Here is a 21,735-nt window from a genome sequence, read left to right as displayed (position 1 = left end):
GGAAATTGAGTGCAACATTTTATTTTTAAAATCTCATGGTTTTTAAACCAATCTCATGATTTGTGGGATCCTGATTGGGGATTTTAGAGTGTTGGCATTGTTCTCAGACAGGCATGGAGATGGGGGCTACTGAAGGCGCTACCAGTAACTTTGATGTAAAGAAAGAAAAGACATGTAGCCACTGGCCACTTAGAATATCAGATCTGCCACTGCTCCCAGCCCTCTGCCAGGACACAATAGATGAAATGCTCAGAATGGGTAGGGCTGGCACTACTCTAGTATGATTTATGGTGTCATAGTATGCCCGTTGTAATAAGAACCTCTCCTACACACTCTGTTGACGGGATAGGGAACTTTCCAATAAACCTCTTAACTAGGAATGTTTAGAAGTTGCTGAAATGAAAAGAAGGAAAAATTACATATGCAGCGAAAGCTACAGTGACTCTCTCACTGCAGGTCCAGGTTGCAGCTGCTGTCAGCAATTCCAAGAGTGAGAAAGGAACATGGCGGGTGTTCATCCCAGCCCTCCGGTTACCCCTTTATAAAGATGTACCCTTTGCGCTTGGCAAGGGGGCTTAGCGTATGCCCGAACATAGCTTCCAGCATGGATCCAAGAATGCATTGCGTATATGTTAAGTACTGATGAAGTGCTGTATTCCCTTCGCCCTGAACAAAATGGGCAGGTATGGAAATGGGCAAACTCCAAGGGGAAAGGAGTTTTATCTCGTTAGCCACGAATCTTGCAGTGTGGGATTTCAGCATCCTGTTGAGTCATCCATGTTTGAAAAGTGAGCCACTGGATTTTAATTATAGGGAATATTGTCACTGGTCTTTTATCTCTTGAGTGGGCCAAACCAAAAACTGAATCTGAACACCACACATTTGAGGGAAAGTTCAGCTATGGGCCTGAGCTTGGCAACTCAGGATCTCTGCTCAGTGATGAAACACCTTGTGTATCAAAGGGAAAATGCGACGTCACATCACCCTCTTAAGGGTTAGTGTTCTTCACCCCGGAGGATTGTCTGAGACATGCTCACAGTTGTCTAGAAACCCACCCAGCCTGCCTCAACATCGGGTGAACTTTTTGTGACCAAACTGAATGATTTTCTATACACAAGTGGAGCCTCTCTCCCCCACCCACCTTTCAATGCCCCTTCCTTCCTTTGGTTTGAACAGCTGTGAAAGGAGTGGACCCCAGAAAGAACGGTGCTTTTGTGCAGCACAGTTATGTGTTTAACATAATAAATGTTTATTGTCCTCTGGAGCAAAGGAGCAATAGGCTAAATTATAGCCTGGGGAGAGAAAGCTAGAATCATGAGGTAGAGGCTGTTAATTATCTTTTTTTAGCTGTCATAATGTACTGGTGTTCCCCTCTAGCCCACCCCCTCCCCCTAATCCATTGCCTCCATCATCACTATCTCTAAAATATCTGCTTCCCTTACTATTGCATCTTCCTTCTCTTCCTCCTCCTGCTCTTTCATTTGTAAGACATCTCTGGCCTCCAGAGAGATTTGTGACTTCTCTCCCAGCAGCCGCTTAAGGTGATAAAGGCCCTCAGGCTGCCTCTCTCTGATTAATCAGCCCTTGTGCAGCCTCGATAGGGTGTTAATTTGTAAACTCGGTGGACAGGCAGCCGTGATAAGCCTCAACAGCTGCTGTACGTCTGCCATGGGGGATGGGCAGATAAGGCTACAGCCCTGGGATACAGCCAAGAAATATTTTGGCGCAATGAATTAGAAACAATGAAAAGAGCCTTCTGCAAAGAAGCTCCTTTTGGGATGGTGCAGATAATATAGCAGATTTCAATAGTAGTGAACAAGAGCCTTTCCCCTTATAAATTCCATGACCTCCTAACCCAGAATAAGCCAGACAACGATCCGATTTCACAAATGTAAAAGACAATGGAACTTTTGCCAGAAGTATTTGCGTCCAAGTTATGAACATGTCATACACCATGATACTGGCTAGTAGAACTACACAACCCCTTACATGCATCGCACAAATTCCGTTCAACCAATTTTTACTGCAGTTAGCCTGGTTCTTTAAATGGGGATTTGACACTAACTCCGTATGAGACTGTTTAGCAGGAAATGTAGCTTGCACAAAATGGCTGGATGCAAAGGGAATGCAAAATATCTCAGGGGGCCCCAATAGGTAAAGGTGTATTCCTAAAATATAGATAATGCATGTGTGAGTGCACATATATAAAATGCCAGACTATATATGTCTCCAGCCTCCACACAAACCATGTGAAGATAACTTTTCCTCTGACTTCAAAAGCCAGAAAATTCAGAATCATGAGGTATTGCAGCGATCTCTGAAGGAGCTAGGCATGATCTTCAATTCCATGTAGGATAACTAGGAAAGTAGAAGTGAGTCAAGGACAAAATGAGAAGCATTTACTTTGCTTATGCGGCAAGGGTGATTACAGTCAAACATTCCCATTGATTTAACATACATTAATTTTATTTTTTATTTAATCAAGGATATATCCCTAAAAATTGAGGGGAGGAATATTTTTTTGAATTTGTATCAGCTCCTTAGTTCAGCTGAATCCCAAAAACTCTTCCATTGTTGACTTCATTGATAATACTCCTGTTATCTGAGAACAGATGACAATATGCGACAGATCACAGAAGCTGTTCCTTCCTTGCCTGCCAATGCAGATTGTTACTTGGAGCCTTTTTGTATTGCAGCCGTTCTCAGACCGTAACCTTTATATGAAATCAGATGTCTTGCAAAATCCTCTTGGCCTCCAGAATGTGATTTGCAGCCGTTTGTGTTGCTGCAGGTTCCAGGCGGGATTTGGGTGACCCATAATTGGTTAAAAGAGAAAATAAAATTAAGGTTGCCCTTGCAATGATGGCAGGTGGTACAGAAATGAATTGCTTGGCAGTGTAGATCTGGCTCTTCCTCTCCCTCCTCCTCCCACCCGTTTTTCCCTAGGTTGCCAAGTCCTGTCTGGCAGGCCATTACAATGATAAATGCAGGTAGCTGGCAAGGACCACAGTTAGGAGTTTATTCTAGTGAGCCAAGCCTTGCTTGGCATTCCCCATCGGTGCCAGCATTTGCATTCTTACTCAGTTTAATGGAAACCAGGACATGAGGTGTGAATTTATGTCTGCATCCGTCCAGAAGAGCTGGGATAATGAAATGCCAATTCAGCCCTGGGAGCAGCAGAGTAATTTGGTGGGTACCTAACAACAGTCTGCCACCTGTCATTTGCAAGACATTCCCTGCCCTCCCCACATCACTCCTCTCTGTGATGCAGCCTTTGAATTATAAGACGTTTTAGGTAATTCTACAGAGAGCACTTTCCATTCCTTTGATTTAACACAAATAAAATCTGTGTCCTGGCCAAATGATAGCTTGGCTGGATAGTTGCAAGCTGTAATGACAATAATACAAACTAGTGTAGTGGTGTGTTATTACAGTGTTCCCAACCTTTCCTAGTCATAGACAAGTTTCATCCTACATTTTGTAACGAAAGCTGAAACAGTAGCCAACTCTATGGCTATGTATCAGCATCGAGGGGGTCATGCGATAAAATTTAGACTGCAAATACAGGCTGAATATCAGAAAAACCTTCCTGACAGTGAGCTCTTGTCATGGAGTATAGTAGCCCTTCAGGAGAAGGTGTGAAAGCTCCATAATTTGAGATGTTTCAAAGTCGGTTGGGCAAAACCCTGGAACAATGCACCATAAGGAATAGTTCTGTACTAGCTGTGGGGCGGATTAGCTGACCTTAAGATAGTGAGTCTTTCCCATCACTAATCTACAGGGAGAGAACACAACCTGGTCAAATGAGATGTCCAGAAGACTCTCCACTCTTTATAATTCATAGACAAATATTGTCCAGAGACAAAGCTGGTGCTCTTAGCCACTGGGAGGGAATTAAGAAGATAGCCTAAGGAAGAGTCGAGTGTAATCTTGCCATTTATCACAATTTAAAATAATTTCCTACTAGAAAGAGTTGGAAGAGAAAAGAAAGCAGTTTCTGTTTCACCTCCGGAACTTCTGGCTTTTCTGCTGATTATCTGGCATGTCTTTGGTGTGGAAGATCTGAAAGACACAGTGGCTGGGCACTTGATAAAGAAAATACCAGTGCCAATTAGGAAAGGAAAAGAGGAGCGTAAAACTGTGATGAGCCCCAGCAGCACTTTTAGAGGTAGTCTTGGTGAGAAGGGCACTGAGATGAGAGAGAATATTACCCCATAGTGCAATTTCATTTAAAGTAACTAAGGACATGCAGGCTAAAATGTAAAGTGAAGCTTCTTGGCTGTGTTTAACAAGGACAGCTGGAAATGCTTCTCTCTGCCCAGTGTCTCTGAGAACAGCTTAGGGGGCCTTCCACAGCTGTAGGACCAGTCTTGTCGAGGCCCCATGAACTTTCTGACCTTTTTAAAAAATGCATTTATTTATTTACTTATATTGTCCAGAGACAAAGCTAGCGCTGTGGCGCGAGGGTGGGGAGGAGGAGGAGTTTGGCCTTTTCCTCTGGGAGGCAGCAATTGCTGAGAGGAAGCTGAATCACAAAGCATGGCTAATAGAGGGAATAGGAAAGGGAAACAGTGGGCTGTAGATGCTCTCTAGGGGTGGGTTTGTGGGGGAGATGACAGAAGGGGGCAGGGAGGAAAGAGGAGTTAGCAGGCCTCTGCCCTGAGGCTCTGATAACAGACATGCTTGTAGGTCAGGCATCATGCTGCTTCCAGAGCATCATGTCAGCAAAGACTTCTCTTCCAGCGCGGAAAGGAGGGCACTTCTGTGCAACAAACCCAGAGATCTGAGTGGCATGTGTTACAGAATTACAGTTACTTTTTAATCCAAAATAATTCAACCTCCTTCAAAATGATTGTAAAGTGGTGGGGAAAGTGCTCTGGATTCAAAATGTTGTTTTGTTTTTCTATACAACACACCATTCTGTTGCCAAGAGAGTAGGGTGAAAAAATAGCCATAAATATAGGGCCTACATTAAAAATTATGGGCTTGATTCACCATTGTCCTGCAGCTTGTGCACTTGTGTATGTAAGTGCAACCTGGGTGTAAAATGTTACCATGCAATTCTGATCAGGTTGTGTTTCGCGTCCACTTGGCACTGGTGTGCATGACTACACACACTGCAGTGCAGCCGTGAACTGCCCCCGTGTCCTGTGCTTTCAGGCTCCCCACAGCCTCGTGCAGCTGACTCGAGTCCCAAAACCGTGCCAACCTTGAGGATGCTGGGCCAAGGACCAAGAAGTTAAACACAAGAAAATCTATGTTCACTGAAGTTCTGGGGCTACTGAGAAATAAAAATTTTCAAGTGGAAAAGGGGCAGAGGTGATGCCTTTTTGAATAGAAAAAAGGTGTGCTATGAAGTGCCCTTTTCCATGACAGCAATATAACTGGATGCACACACTACTTATGTCAATTAACTTGACTTTGGGGCTTTGCCTGACATTTGGCAAGAACAGAATATAGTCCAAGAAGCTTCCTGTTACTAGTGAAGCCTCTGTTAAAGTGAACCTTCACCCCTAATGCCCAACACCTATCAGTTGCTCATAGAAAGGCCTTTAATGAAAGGTCACAATTGTACCGGAAACCTTTAGGCTATTTTAAGGCAGTCACTTTATCAAGGAGTTGCCTGTTGAGTGTAGTTCATAGTGTGGATTTCTCCACCATGTGTTATCAGATGACTGCAGCACAGCAAAAGTTTTTGTATTGTAAATTTAGATAGATCTGCACAATGCATTCTTTTGCCTGTATTGCCCAAATCTGGAGTTTTTTCTTGCTTAGGGGTTATCACTTATTATTAGTGAGCTTGGCATTTAAATAGATACAACCTTGGCTTGAAGGTGAGTGGCCAGATTTTCAAAAGTTCTCCTCCATTTCAGCAACTGGAGTTACACTTCTGAAAGAGCTTATTTACCATTTAGGCACCTAAAAAAGATTTTCAGAAGTGCCCCTTGCACTGTTGTTTCCCATTATTTAGGTGCCCAAGTAGACTATAAATCTATGTAAAGATAATCTAGACCATAAATTCTATGTAAAGTTCACATGGGGACAGTGTCTTCACAGTCCAAGGATGATCAAAAAGCAAAATGTAGCTGGAGTGTGTGTAGTGTATCCTGTTTCTTCTTGCTTAATCCCTCAGCACAGCTGTCTAATATTCCCTGTTGGTCAGTTAATTAGCCCTGTCCCCATCAACAATAATGCTTCCTAGACGATTTCAAGAAAAGGTCAGTCACATGCTTTGCACCTCAGATTGATTTCTCTTGTGATGTTGTGCGAAATGATCAACTTGCAGTTCTCATAGTCTTTCTAGCTGACTTTATTCTGTTTATTTTATTTGTCTTTGTAATGCATCAGAAGTTTCTGTCAGATGCTGATGCTGTTTTTGAAAGATTCAAAGTTCTAACAGCTTCTTCAAATGTTAAGGTGCCACAAGAACTCCTTTTCTTTTTGCGAATACAGACTAACACAGCTGCTACTCTGAAACCTGTTCCAATGTTACATGACTCCTCAAAATATATGCAGTGATGTCCTAGAGCATTACATTTCTTCTGTACCCTTTCCTGTGTTTGGTGCTTTCTTGTTTACTGGGTCGTTTGGGGGAACTCCAGGCTACTTTTGTATCTTCCCATGTGTATCAATTTCGATTTACTTTAGAAAACTTAGTCTGCTCCTAGCAGTGAAGGAAGGAATTTGGTATAAAGTGGGAAAAAGGGACTTCCAGAAACAACTTGCATTGAGCAAAAGCCTTAGCCACCCACATATGGTGAAATTCTCCACTGAGCAAGCCATATAGCAGCTGCAGCGGCTCAGAAGAGGTGGGTAAAATCAGAGGAAAGAGAGCAAGGGAAGAATGAAAAGCAGTCAGAGACATCCTAGTAATTGGTGAAACTCCCAAGTCTTGCAGGTCTGCCCTGAAGGCTTCTTGGAACATATCCATCCCTTTTAGTTTGGAAGCTTCCCAAGAAGAGGCTTTTTTGGTGAGATTTCCAGCACTGGTTGGTTTCAACTGGGTGAGTTTTGTTGTGAGAAGAGCCTTTCTTGCGATTGGATCCTAGCTGCAACAGAATGTGTCCACACAAGAGATCCACTTCCTGGACACTATGGTGCTAATAAGCGATGGTCACATAAACACCACCCTATACCGGAAACCTACTGACTGCTATTCCTACCTACATGCCTCCAGCTTTCATCCAGACCACACCACACGATCCATTGTCTACAGCCAACCTCTACGATACAACCGCATTTGCTCCAACCCCTCAGACAGAGACAAACACCTACAAGATCTCTATCAAGCATTCTTATAACTACAGTACCCACCTGCTGAAGTGAAAAAATAGATTGACAGAGCCAGAAGAGTACCCTGAAGTCACCAACTACAGGACAGGCCCAACAAAGAAAATAACAGAACGCCACTAGCCATCACCTTCAGCCCCCAACTAAAACCTCTCCAATGCATCATCAAGGATCTACAACCTATCCTGAAGGTCGACCCATCACTCTCACAAATCTTGGGAGACAGGCCAGTCCTTGCCTACAGACAGCCCCCCAACCTGAAGCAAATACTCACCAGCAACCACAAACCACACAACAGAACCACTAACCCAGGAACCTATCCTTGCAACAAAGCCCGTTGCCAACTGTGTCCACATATCTATTCAGGGGACACCATCACAGGGCCTAATCACATCAGCCACACTATCAGAGGCTCATTCGCCTGCACATCTACCAACGTGATATATGCCATCATGTGCCAGCAATGCCCCTCTGCCATGTACATTGGTCAAACTGGACAGTCTCTATGTAAAAGAATAAATGGACACAAATCAGATGTCAAGAATTATAACATTCAAAAACCAGTTGAACACTTCAGTCTCTGGTCACTCGATTACAGACCTAAAAGTTGCAATTCTTCAACAAAAAACCTTCAAAAACAGACTCCAACGAGAGACTGCTGAATTGGAATAAATTTGCAAACTGGATACAATTAACTTAGGCTTGAATAGAGACTGGGAGTGGATGGGTCATTACACAAAGTAAAACTATTTCCCCATGTTTATTCCCCACCGCTCCTCAGACGTTCTTGTCAACTGCTGGAAATGGTCCACCTTGATTATCACTACAAAAGGTTCCCCCTCCCCCCCTCCCCCCCGCTCTCCTGCTGGTAATAGCTCACCTTAAGTGATCACTCTTGTTACAGTGTGTATGGTAACACCCATTGTTTCATGTTCTCTATGTATAAATCTCTATAAATCTCCCCACTGTATTTGCCACTGAGTGCATCCGATGATCTGATGAAGTGAGCTGTAGCTCACGAAAGCTTATGCTCAAATAAATTGGTTAGTCTCTACGGTGCCACAAGTACTCCTTTTCTTTTGCGAATACAGACTAACACAGCTGCTACTCTGAAAGAAGGTGTGCAGCCTTTCCAAAAATGAAAATTAAGCTACATTTTACAACCTCCTTTCTTCTCTCCCCCAAAGGGAAATGGGTCTGAGTGTGGGTCAAAGGTTTGGTTCTTACATATACAGAACCAGTCCACGTGGCCCTTGTCACCATACAGTTTTGCTCTTTGTGAAACCAAAATTTGGAGCTAGCTAGCAGAAAAGTGCCTTGTGGTCGGATGCTTGAAGCACCAGGACTGGAGCCAGTGTACAGCAGAGCTATGTTGTCTGATGAATCAATTCTGGATTGGGAAACTGGTGTTTTCTGCTCCAGGAAGATCTATATGGCCTTTATTTTCAATGCCAAGCAAGCATTGATTCCCTGTTAACAATTTTTTAGGCTGGGGGAAAAAAATCAGTAACTACTGGGAGGCCTGACGTAGTTTTATTGTGCTGTCTTTTGTGTGATGCCGTTGTTCTTTCTTGTATATAATCCTTAAATTATTAATCTGTAAAAGGGCTACACATTTCAGATGTCCTGTGTTAGCAGGAATCAGGACAAATGAGGCACGGATTTTATTATACCTCAGTATTTGTCTTCAGGGAGAAAGGATGTGCTGCATCATTTGTGGTTTTCACCTTCCATTATTAAAGCAAAAACTGCCTTTGCTGGGGCTTCTGTTAGCAGGAGCTGAAAATGTGAGCCCCAGTGTGTTCTGTTTGCTATTAGTTTGTGTGCAGAAGGAGCAAGACAATGAGGAAACAGCATGGGTTTTCTTTTTTTTATTTCCAAGCCGGGAGGGGAGGGGGGAAAGAGTAGTTATATGTGTAGTAGTTTCAACACCATTTAAAGTTAAGCCACAGAGCTGGGTGGATACTTTTCCTCTTTAGAACTGGGGAACGTAGGACACTGGAGTGGAAGAAGGAAATAAGATCAAAACAGCAGCAGTGAATTGGCAATTGTCAGCAACCCTGATAAATAAGTCCCGCAACACCCCCCCCCCCAAAAAAGTCATGGTACAAATCTGCAGGCTCCCTTAAATGGAGGCTGGAAGGATCTTAAAAAGTTTTGTGTGATTCAGCTGTGTGAACCACCTTGAAGACTCTTTACTATCCTGTGAAATTGTGTGTTTGCGCACACGCATGCTCATTTTGGGGTAAGAGAATCAGGGAAGAAGTCTGCAACACATGAAAAATGTAGAGCACTCTATCTCATCAAGAAAGAGGTCTTGCCAAAGCGACAGCTTTAATAAAACATATCTTCCTCTGGCTGTACTGTGAAAATGAAAGAGAAGAGTAGTTAAGAGAAGGACAGGCACCAAATGCACAAGAAAGACTAGAAGTGTCTTCAGTCTGTAGGCTTCAGGCTGAGAATGTCTGCCTGCATCATCCAGTGATGAAAATAAAATCTGGTAAGCAGCAAAAGACCCCAGCAGTACACAAATCATTCTGCTCTGTAACTCTGTAACTGTCCTCCCCCATTTCTGAGACTTTGCTTCAGGTGGGCAGGGAGAGGAGGAAAGGAAATCCCTTAGCTTCGTGCTCCTAAACCAAACACACACACACACATGAGTTCCTGAATGGCTTGAGCCATCCATGTAAAGGGCTCTTAACTGGCTGAATTGCTCTCAGGGGAGGAATTCCACTTTTTTTTAAAAAATCCCTTCTGAAACATATGCAAATGAATTGCTTGAAACAGCAGAAAATGTGGGAGGGCAATTGCTTTAGCATATGCTTTGGTTTGCTAGATTTTTGCACTCATTAGTGGGCTTGCTCAGATCCATAGGTTTTTGTGACTGTTTTCTTTAAAGGGAGAGTAATGGAATTGAATGATATATTCGGATTCTGTCTCATTTCTACCTTCCCCAACTTCCTCACTGACTTTAGAGTAATTCTGTGAATAAACTGTAGTGCAGGCATTTTCTGTTTCAGAAATGGCCCTTCAGCCAAAAGCAGTACCGATCAGGAGGCAAAGATCACTATAAATGTATGCAAAACTTAATGTAAACACTAGGTATGAAGGTTTATGTCTATAAACTGTGGCTGTGATTCTGAAAACCCTGTTCTGTAAATGCTGACTCTTGAATGTTAAAGCTTGTTTTTCTGTGTCATTCCCTTTGTCTTAATCCCAGATCTTTAATTTGCTCTTTAACCCTAAAATTTCTTGCTTGTTTCTCTTAACTTCTGTCATTTTAAACTATATTGATGAGTTCTTTAGCTGATGATTTGATGTTTTCTGGCAACAGTGTGAGTCTGTGTCATCCCTCTTTGCTGAATTATGTGGAAAGGTGCCATCCTTATGGTTGGAGCAGGGACTTGAGCTTCAAGATTCCTGGCTCTGGTGCTGACTTGCTGTCTGTGACTTTGTGCAAGTCAGTGGCTTCTTTTTGCCAGTTTCCCTATCTGTAAAGTGGGGTAATATTATTTACCCACCTCCAGCGAGCATTATGTTGCCTAAAGTTTATGAAGCGCTTTTAGGCCAAATCTTGTATGTATGTAAGTTGTTGGTTTTAGGAGCCGTGTCCGAGCTGCAATATTCAGCCCAAATTTCAAACATCCTCGTGTGTAGACCCAGGGTTTTGATTCAGATGCATTCCTGTTTTCTGTCAGATGGTGGTGGACATTGTTTGACAATATCTGGAAGAAAGTCTTCCGCATGGATAATAAATTCAGAGCTGGCTCTAAACTATTTTATACACTGCTGCCATTGCAGCATTACTGTGTAGCAGGAAATAACTAGCCAAAGTCAAGGAGTAAATTCTGCCCTCCGCTTCACCCGTGCAGCAAAGATGATACAAGTGTAATTCAAGGCAGAATTTGAACCATTATCTTGGATCAATTTGATAGAAGGTATGCAATGACCATACACACCAAGACTGAAGAGGTAGGCTCAACTCAGAATATCCATGCTTATTTTGTGAGTTGATGTCTCAACCTCAGCATTGTTTCATGTTGTGTTCCCTCTCTGTTTTTTATAGCTTTCAATATGATCGCTGCAGATTGTGACTTTGTGCTCCTTAGAAATAATACTGGTAGAGATGACTCTCTTCTTTCTTATTATATCTGCTGCAGATCTTGCTGTATTTTTACTGTCTCTTTCTAAATCACTGTCTAAAATATGTAGCAGTGCAATACAAATCATCGCTCGCTTATCATGCAAACCTCCCAGGGCACCTTAGAATAAAATCAGTAAAAGAAAAAAGAAAATCAACTTAATTCAGCCCTGAGTTGAATTAATTATTTTTTAAAGCAGTGTTGGAGTTGGGTTTTGGTTTTTTGGGGTTTTTTTTATATTTAGCTTCTCCAGTTTTGTTCTCTCTGTATCACATTTTTATTCAGTTTGATGCAAACTTGGAGAAGATATTGATAATTATCACTCTGACATTAGCAACATGTTGATAATGCCCACCTGCCCAAAAATTAGCTTGTCAGTCTCTATGGACCCTTTATTGACCAGGAAATGATCAGCTAGTGATAAACGATAAATTTGTTTATGCTGAAGTAGATGTACTTTGTTTGATAGCTGGAAAAAAAGTCATCAAATAACTAATAAAAGCTTTATTTACCATGAAGGGTTTTTTAAATGTCTGTCATTATCATCCCGGTTGCAACACAGTGACCCCGATTATCATGAAGCTGTTTACAAGGTTTAGGTTAATTGGATTTCTTAACTACTTCCCAGAGCTGTAAGGAGCACAAGTACAGTATGATGGAGTTGAAATAGTATAACACAGCCCATAACCAGCTCAGTGCATAGCAGCTGTGTCTGTCATTTGGTGTGATATATGTAACACCTCTATTTGTGCAGATGCATATAGCTGTAGCTTGCACTGTCACTGCACAACTACGATTTGTGTATTCAGTAAGAGAGGTGGTTTATTTTCAACAAGAGAGACTTTGAAATGTTGTTACTTCAGCTTGATAGCCAATTCATTTGTATTTTCATATGAAGAATCATGAATAAAATAGCTTGTGTGTTGCATGGGTGCCTGAATAAAAGAGACAGGAGGATGTACTTGAGTGAGAACAGGACAGTGCTTTTATATGCTTTTCTTTCCTCTGCTCAAGATTCCTGCTTATTCTTAAATGGCACAACATTGCACCCTCCAGGTGCAGTGTGTAACTGCAGTTATGAAGATTGATTCGTTCTGTAAGGACTATGTATTTTTGGTAGAGACTCCTATATTCTCTTTTAGAGTCAGTAACCCTCTTTCTGTTTTGTTTTCAGGCTTCTTTAGGCTCCGAGAAACTGTTTTCCCCTGCAGCAAATAAAGGTAGGTGCTTTGGAGAAACACTTCCCTTTCCTTATCTTACCATAAGAACAAGCAACTCCTTCAGTGTATGAAACTACCAAAAATCTTGTGTGTGTAACAGGAATTGAATTTAATAGGAAGCCAGTGACTTGAATCTTGCCACGTAGTGTTGTCAAAAAGAACAACCTCACATTGTCACAGGCTTGCAATGGTTATGTTAATTTTCCCAGCCACCTTGTATTAAGATGAGGCTGGTTTTTTTCCCCGACCAGATGGTAGACTTGTAGCAAATGTCTTAACGAGAGGGCTTATTGACAAAGCAGGAATCAACTTTAACTATAGCAGAGCTGCCACTCTGCTATAATAGAAGCAAATCCTCATTTAAAAAAAAAAACTAAGGAATATTTGTGTATCTATATTATTGTCTCAAGGATTCAAATATCTTTTCACCCACCAGCATGCAGAACTTTTATATCTATAGGGCTCAATCCTCCAAAGTGAAGTTTAAGGTGCTCGGTATATTGCAGGATTCTAGCCCGTAGCTCCCATTAGTATTAATGAGAGTTACCTGTGATATACACTGGGTGTTGCTAAGAGACGTGGCCTGTTCAGATTTCCTTTGGGAATTGTAGTAATACATTTTTAAATATACCAAGCCCTCCCTTTAGGACTCAGTCTGTCGGTAATATAAGGCTACTCTGGCTTCCTGTGGATAATCTCACTCTTGGTTGAATGCTGTGGACAAAAGATATTTAAGGAACAGTCTTGTAGAGAAGAGTGTTGTGTACAATTGAAAGCCTTATGCTATGAATGGTTCTGCTCTGTCGTGCAAGAAGGCTGACATTATGGCTTTGTATACACTGCCAGTAAGTAACGCTGTTCTGCAGTGTTTCTTATATTGAACTACAGAATAAAAACCATTTCAGAGCAATGATGACTACTAGGGAGAGACAAATGCCTTGAAGGGGAAAAATGAGGCTCATTAATAAGAAATTATAGCGTGGAAAGGTTATTTCAAGAGGACCAAGAGGGGACTCGTTTACCTCTCACTGTATAGGAATAGAAGCTAGCCAAGAAAAGGCTTTTTGGTTATTACTTGTTGTGTGTGTCTCAGGCTGGTTCCAGACACCATTGGGCTGGCCTTTTTAGAGGCTGTAAGTGCTAGAAATTCTTTCTTTCCAAGTCTTGCAAACTATAAATGGTAAATGTGAAAAGTGATGGTGAGTGACATTAGTACATTTACAGATGTTTTCACAAAATGATGCAGTCTCATAAAAAAAAAAAAAAAGCAAAGGACTGTGGGGGGATGGACACCATTTGTCCTCTCTCCACCCTATTGTGTACCTTAGGTGCCAAACCTTGGTAAGCCCAAATCCCATACAGCTCGCTCTCAAAAACAAAACTCCAGGAGTCTGAGTGAAAATGTGGCCCAGTGATCTAGTTTAGAGGATTACATTCAAGTTTCAGCAGCTTTGTTGGTTCCTGCAGGTATTGAAGTCTGATTGGTTTTTTTCCCCTTGATATCTCAGAGCCACTCAGCAACATGAGTTTTCAGGTTGCTGTCCATCATGTGCCGGTGGCAGTGAACTTGACAACTTGGAGTCATCTACTCACTGGTGTTTCCATCACTGGAGCTGAAAATTATTACCCGTTTATTTTGCCATGGGTCCAGATACTACCAGGCTTTGGGAAAGTTTCAATCCAGATATGAATTTTGTGGCTCATCTTTAGCTTCTACATAGATCTTGGTATAGACACATGTCTACCAGGCTGTTTGCCAAAGGTTGAGACTGTGTGGGCAGTCTACCTTAGGATTGGCATGGCATAGCATAGCAGTTGTATTGCAAGGTCAGGTTGACTAGCATTGATAGATCTATATGGAGAAGCTTGAACGGCACTAAATTCTGACTCTAGTTAATGTTACGAGTCCTGCTATACGATTACACCAGAGTTTTATCTCTCTCATATGCAAATTAAAGGCAGTGTTAAATGATGAAGCCTTTGTGATACCATATGGGCAGCAAGAAGGTGACCTTCAAGGACTGACATTTCAAACTCCATTAATAAGATACCAAAATTGACTTAAGTCCTAAGTGCGAGCAATCATGCAGGCAAAGGATTAGTTAAACATACAGTTTCCTGATTTGCACGCATAAATGGTGCAACAGGTACACACTTCTCTTGCAGGCGTTCACATTGTGCCCTTCCTTGAAAATCTGTGCTTCGGGAGAAGGGCGGGGGGATTGCAAGGGGTTACAGGCCCAGCAAAAAGCAATAATTAAAACTCAAGCCAGGTCACTGAGGGGGTGCACTTCAAGCATTGTTTTACCAAAGCTTGTGCTGCTCAGATTATGGGAGACCACCCCCTTTTTTCAGACCACTTTACGCACTCACTGCTTGTAAATTCTCAATAAGGTTTTTATTTTAATATAATATAATTCCATTTTTTCTTGTTGAAGAGCATCCAGAATTCTGTAGAGAGTAATCTCTTAGTTAGCAAGTTCTAGGTTATCTGCATTGTTGGCCGTTTTATACATGACTTTTTGTGGGGGGGGGGGAGTGTTGTTAAACACAGTAGGTCAGATTCATTCTTGATGTAACACCATTGACTTCTATACAGTTACATGAAGGATGCATTTGGTGCAGTAAATATATTAGTGTCATTCTAGTTTACCAACCGATTAACAACGCAATGAAGTATTAAGATGGGCAACTTTTACTTTTCCATGTCTGGAATCATTGTAAAATGTAACTTTTTACCACCCTGCTCAGATTCTCAAAAGGTCTTAGGTGCTGAATCTTTTGTTTAATGTTCCCAGTGGTACATTTGTCTTCCCCTCCTTACAACAGAAGGCCATTGCTGCTGTGCCCCTCTTTTGACACAAGCTGATGTGTGACAACAGATGTACTATGTAGCAGTCAGCTTCCCTGGAACATTTGCCATTATGCAGGGGAGAGGAGGTGTCTTGACCCAAAGTGACCTCAGTGGTCACAGCTGTGAAATAGACTGAATTAGAGGACTTGGAGCTTCCTGGAGAGAGAGAGAGTGATTAAATACCCCACACAAGAAAATAGTAATGAAAAGTAAAAAGCGTAGAGGCCCATTTGTTCTGATACGTTATTCTTTTCATGTAGGGTTCTCCCAGCCAGTCAATGGTGGGAGGGCGGGAGGAGAGCTTGGCGGGACCTGAAAAAATAAAGTGCACAAGCAAGCTAGATCAAAGCTCCATGCTAGCCAGATGGATAGGAGAGACTGAGAAGAGGAAAAAGAGAAAGAGCTTCTGAAACAAATTCAGATTTGTCTGGTTTCAGAATAGCAGCCGTGTTAGTCTGTATTTGCAAAAAGAAAAGGAGTACTTGTGGCACCTTAGAGACTAACCAATTTATTTGAGCATAAGCTTTCGTGAGCTACAGCTTACTTCATCTGTCAGCTTGCACCAGGCCAGAGGAGCATTTGCCCATTAAACACCCATAGTGACCACAATCTGGCTGGTGTTTTGACATTTGGGTGTTGAGTTTTTTAAGGCTATACTGGTGCACTGCAGCTACTGATTCACTTTTAGGCAAGTCCCTTGTTCATTGGAGGGAAATGATTATGTCCTGTGGTACATGCAGATATCCTTAGGGCCTTTCTTCTTGGTGATCCCCGGTGGTGCCCGTCCATGCAGTGCCAGCCCGGTGCCATTTCTTTCAGTGAGATAACCAGTAGGGTGCCAGAGGAACAAGGAGAGCTTTTATTGCCAATAAGCCTTGAAACCGAGATCCTAATGCTGAGAAAATTTGGGGAGATCTGAGTTCTCTCTTGAACCCAGCTCCTTCCTCAGCCAGCGGGAGTACGGCAGTCTGAATGGGCTTCTTAAAATAGATGTTTCTTTAGTGGATTTAATGCTGGTGAAAGGTTCCTGGAGAGTGAAACCCTCTGTCCCCAGAGCAAGCAGAGCATGGGAAGCTGCACTGAAAGCTTCTCCGTACTGATCCCTGCCAATGTGTTTCAGTCCTGACCTGGAGCAATAACTCATGGAAGCGAAATGGGAATTCAGTGTCATTGTCCACTGAATCGTTGGCACCGCTTCCAAAGCTTCCAGCAAGGTTGCCAGATGTGGATTTGTAAGATGACCACCTATCCACTAGGAACCAGACTGAGCGCAGCACCACAACTTTGCACAGGGCCTGGAACAGCCATCAGGGATGGTTAGGAAGTCAATATGAGCTGTGGGCGCTCAACATCTGCTGAGATCAGGCCCGAACTTTGAATTAGGCAGGCAATGTTGTCTGACGCATAGAGTACCTGACTGGGAATCCATGTTCCTAAGGTCTTTGTCCAGCTGTGCCACATACTTGCTGGGTGATCACTTAACCTCTGTGCCTCAGTTTCCCCATCCACAGAATGAGGGATAATACTTGCCACTCCAGCATGCTGGTAGGCTTAATTAATTAATGTTTATAAAGTGCTTTGAGATCCTTTGTTGAGAGGTTTTGTGAAGAGTATAGAATATAAAGCATTGTTCTTACTGTAATAATAAGTGAAAATAGGTTTGGTGGTTTATTTTTTTTTCTTTTCTCCATTTTTTTTCTCCAGGAAAAAAAATGCTTACCATACACTGTCACTTTTCATTGAACATATAGGCATAGAGCTCTGAAGTGCTCTCTTTCATCGTGAACTGTACGTGTCCCCAAAGCTCTAAAGCATACAGTCCGTGTCTTAACCCTTTGACAAGAGGGAGCCAGGCTTGTTCGGCACGCAGGCCATAATTGTTAGCCATGGGATGCACCATGACCACCCACTCTCATGGATTAATGCAACTTATAATTCTTTGAAGTTTCCTTCTTTTATATTTTGTCCTCTTGACCACAGAAGTGTGCCGTGGGCCAGCAAGAGAGATTTCTTGTTGACAACTCAGAGTCCTGACGAGCGCATCTGAACCAGAAAAAAGAACCCCTGTTCCTCTGAGATCAGTGCTGCATAATATTGTTGCCTTAAGGGGACTGTCTCTCCTTTTTCTCTTCTCTTTTCTTTTCTTCTTTTTTTTTTTTTTTCCTTCTGCACTAAACTGTCACACTAAATCATTTTAAAAGCTAGAAATACAAAATCTCCAGAGTAGGACAGAGACTGTCTCTCATTATGTGATTATATAAAGCCTTTTCCACTGGGGTCCCAATGTCACTTGGCATCTCTAGGTGCTACTAGGTAATAGAAATAATACACTGTAGAGCTTTTCACCAGAAGATCTTGATGTGATCCGTAGCATTAAGCAAGTCTCCCAATACCCTTTTCAGGGAGGTAAGTAGCAGAATCATGTGTGTAAAGTGAGGCCAGAGACGTGTAGTAAACATGTTCATGGTCCTACACCAACTCAATGGAAGGGCCAGGAATACAGATACTAAGGGCTCTGCCATTGATTCCTCCAACTTCCTATTTCCCATTTTGTAAAGTACCCAGGCTTTGATGAAATTCCAGCGTTTTTTTCTATGATGCCTGTTAAACCTCGTCCAGTAACGTTTGCAGCCTGAATGTAAAGGCGGTGATTTAGAGCCACATCTGCGAATGAGAAGCCGCGTTAGTCACCGGCAAGGAGGGAAATCTTTTAACAGAAGCCTTACTAGTAGTATAACGCCTAATATACACTCGATGGCCAGACTGCTCAGAAAGCCCCTCCCCCCCCGGTATTCTCAATGTCGCAAATCTCACGTTATTTGGTGTTTTTAAAGCCCCAGCTCCTGGAGTTGTCATTACATGAGACTCTGTTTTGAGTTTTAAAAATAGTAAGTTTCTAGCCTGCTTGGTTACAAAGAAAAGTTTGATAATGTGACACTCCCCAAACACTCAAAAACCAGGTGGCTGTGAAAAAGAACTTCAAATGTATTCTGTCTGAAAACCTCATTTTTAAGCCTGTCTCATGATTTTTGAATGCTTTGGGTGGCAATACTGGACACGCACCAGGATCTGGGATATAATTGGATCCAGCACCTGAACCATCCAAGGCCTCCTGCCTCTTTCCCTCTCTAAAATTTGTAATCCGATCTAACCACTCCTTGGATTAATTAATACATTAGCTTCCTTGAATGTGCATGCATACATCCGTATATAATATATACAGTGATCCAGAAAGGAGGAGGACTCTTGGGTTTTCAGAAACCATCTGGGTAACCATGACAATCACACAGGTCAGAGCTACTGAGTCACGGTTTTTGAAAACAGAGGAAGAACAACAGCCGTTACGAGTGGGGTTCTGCAGGAATCCTTGCATTGCTCAGGCGCTGGAAGGCACTCTGCAGTCTCTTTATAACTGATAATGCATCTGCGTGGGGGGGGGGGTTGCTTGCCCATGTAAGGCTTATTTAATAGCTGTCTACACCGTGATCTCTCTCTCTATAGTGGGTCCAAGGAAAATGTCACAGTAACATGGAAGAAACCATTTTCCAACCGCCACTGTTCAATTCACTGAGTAAAGCTCAACTTACATCAGCCAGAAATGTCATCAGGCGAGTGGGCTACGGAGAAAGGCAATTTATGATTTTAATATTGATACAAATTTACTGTTGTCTAACGCAATTAGGCAGATTCTGTTAGTACCATTTCTCTCCAGCCCCCCGCCATCCCCCCACCCGGTCAGTTAAGACAGCCACCTCCACTGTAATCTGCCAGGATAAAGCTTCCTTTGTCCTGTCGGGCTACAGCCAAGAGGTGAAAAGTTGAATTACAAACATTTCTAGGCCTTCTGGTTGGTGTCATGTGTGTTGTTTTGTTGTTTTAAGGTTATGGGGGTCTGTAGCTGTGTTCCTGTCAGTGGGATTGGAATGAATAGAAGCAATACTGTGAGAGATAAAACCGTGTTTAATTATTTATTTGAGTATTACAGACTGAAATTGCTTTTTGATTTAAAGCATACAAGCCATGGATATATTTTTGGAGTAGAGAGAGAGAGAGAGACACATACACACGTACACATGCGCACACACACACAATTGCCTAGGGTAATGCAAAAGTCTATTTGCTCGACTGCCCTTCCTCCACAGGATTTGTTCATTTCCTTAAATATTTTAAATTTTAAATGCAGCTTTGTTAAATATTGTGGAGAGCTAACTGAATGCAGTGCCGTACCAAGAAAAATAAAATAAACAAAGTCATGGTTGTATAAATGTTATGAAAAGGATGGTTTATTTTCTTTAATTATAGTTTTTATTTAAAATAAAAAAAACTTTTAGCAGCAAAGAAAATATAACTGGCATATTCATGCATAAACTGTAGTGATTCACTAGGCACATTTAAACTTTCCAAGTTCATGTAAAAGTAGCTAAAGAGACCATCAGATTATAAATCATACATTTAAAAAAATAATTCCTACTGGCTACTAGTAACATTACTGAAGTTAAAAGATTTTTTTTAAAATCAGGTATGCTTTGCATCCTTTCTTCTGTTTGTTTACTTCTTGCATTTCTTTCTGGTGGAGCAATGAAAAAACAAACAGGTCAGTTTCCACTTTTGTTTCCAGTTGATTTCCCATTCTGATCTATTAATAGGGTGCTAATGTTTAAATCCAAGCCACCCAAACACAATGTCCATTTTAACCCCCCCCCCCTTTTTTTTTTAACTTTGAAAACACTGTCTATTTGTATTAAATTTTGTAAAGCTTTTGTTAACCAGAAAACTAAATGTTTAGTCTAAATCCATTAACTAGTGCCTCATCAGTGTGAGACTGTCTGGAACCAGTGTGTCGGGTATGAATGCCCTTGGCCTTCTGAGGAAAGTCCTGATCCAATTCAGGTCTGTTCCTAGTAAAATAGTGTCATCCTTCTCTACTGCCTAGATACGATGCATATGCATTCTCTCAGGTTTCAGAGTAGCAGCTGTGTTAGTCTGTATCCGCAAAAAAGAAAAGGAGAAGTGAGCTGTAGCTCACGAAAGCTGATGCTCAAATAAATTTATTAATCTCTAAGGTGCCACAAGTCCTCCTGTTCTTTTTATGCATTCTCTGTGTGTGCTACACCATGTGTTTGTGATCTTTTTATAGCTCTCTGATGTTCCTTTCTCTGTTCCCCTCCACCCCCATGCTTCATACTTCTATTTGGGAGAAGCAGTTTGATAGGTGACCAATATTAAGCTGTCCTGAGTTGTATAATAGCTCATTAGGGACTCCTGCAGACACAGTAACTGTGTGCTTCATGCAGGTCACTAGCATAGCAGAGGCCAGACCGACAATCGGCAAGTAATTTGACAAGACAGCAGGAGGGTAAGGAGGTAGGTTCATGGGGGAAGCTGGAACTGACCCTGAGGTCATCCTGCTTTTCCCTCTGAGCAATCAATGAAAGTGATCAGTGAGACCACCATGTGTTCTTTAATTGCAAATGGATCTGGTTACTCTTTTGTGCACACAGCTGGTGTGGTCTGTAATTCCCAGTGAGTCACCAACCTCCAGCAACAGGGTCTTTATCATAAGCAGAGAATACCATTAGCAAGCTGCTGCTTCGCCCCTTCCCCCTGGAGACTTGAGGGCCCCCTCCTAATCTGGGGAGGCACAGGGTATGAGGTTGGTGAGCAGGATGTTTGCTATCCTGATCAATCTGTGTGACAAGCAGTAATAGTTCATTCTCCACAGCAGTTCTGTAGTTGACATGCTGTATGTTTCGGTAATTGATTTTCATATTAGCTTCATTTGAAATGTGTAAATCTCTGAATCACTAGCAGCAGCCTGGCCTGGCCTCTCCTGAGGGAATGAGGCAATATTGAGGGGGCATCCTTCAAGCCTTGAATGTTCCTGCCTCTTCATTTCTCCTTTAAGTCATCCTAGAGACACACACACTCTCCCTCTCTCTCCCCTCCCTTGCTGGTTGACAAGGGCTGGACACTGTTCCCTGCAGAGTATTTTAATGCTGTTCTGAGCTGGTCAGATGAATTGCAGCATGAGGACTTCCCTTCCCTTCCCTCCCCACTCTGAACTCGGACATTTCCTGTATACTGTGGGCTAGAATCTGTTCTCAGTTACTCCAGTGTAAATCTATAGTAACTCCATTGACCTTACTTGGCTTTTTAGCAGTATAGCTGAGACTGGAATTTGACCTGGTATTTTTTATTGTGTTTGTTTTTCGCCCTGTTTTTCACAATG

General features: G+C 42.1%; 1 protein-coding gene across 12 annotated transcripts in view; it reads left to right on the top strand.

Moving 5' to 3' along the window:
- Positions 1–21,735, top strand: part of FBRSL1 (fibrosin like 1) — a 763,476-nt gene that overhangs the window by 679,291 nt on the left and 62,450 nt on the right. For all 12 annotated transcript variants that reach the window (XM_073313631.2, XM_073313632.2, XM_073313638.2 and 9 more), the window contains one exon: positions 12,607–12,652. In XM_073313631.2, coding sequence (XP_073169732.1) covers positions 12,607–12,652 — 46 coding nt within the window. The remainder of the gene's footprint in view (positions 1–12,606; positions 12,653–21,735) is intronic.

Source organism: Lepidochelys kempii, chromosome 15 (assembly GCF_965140285.1).
Source record: "Lepidochelys kempii isolate rLepKem1 chromosome 15, rLepKem1.hap1, whole genome shotgun sequence".
Taxonomy (NCBI): Eukaryota; Metazoa; Chordata; order Testudines; family Cheloniidae; genus Lepidochelys; species Lepidochelys kempii.
This window is presented reverse-complemented; position numbering and strand designations above follow the sequence as displayed.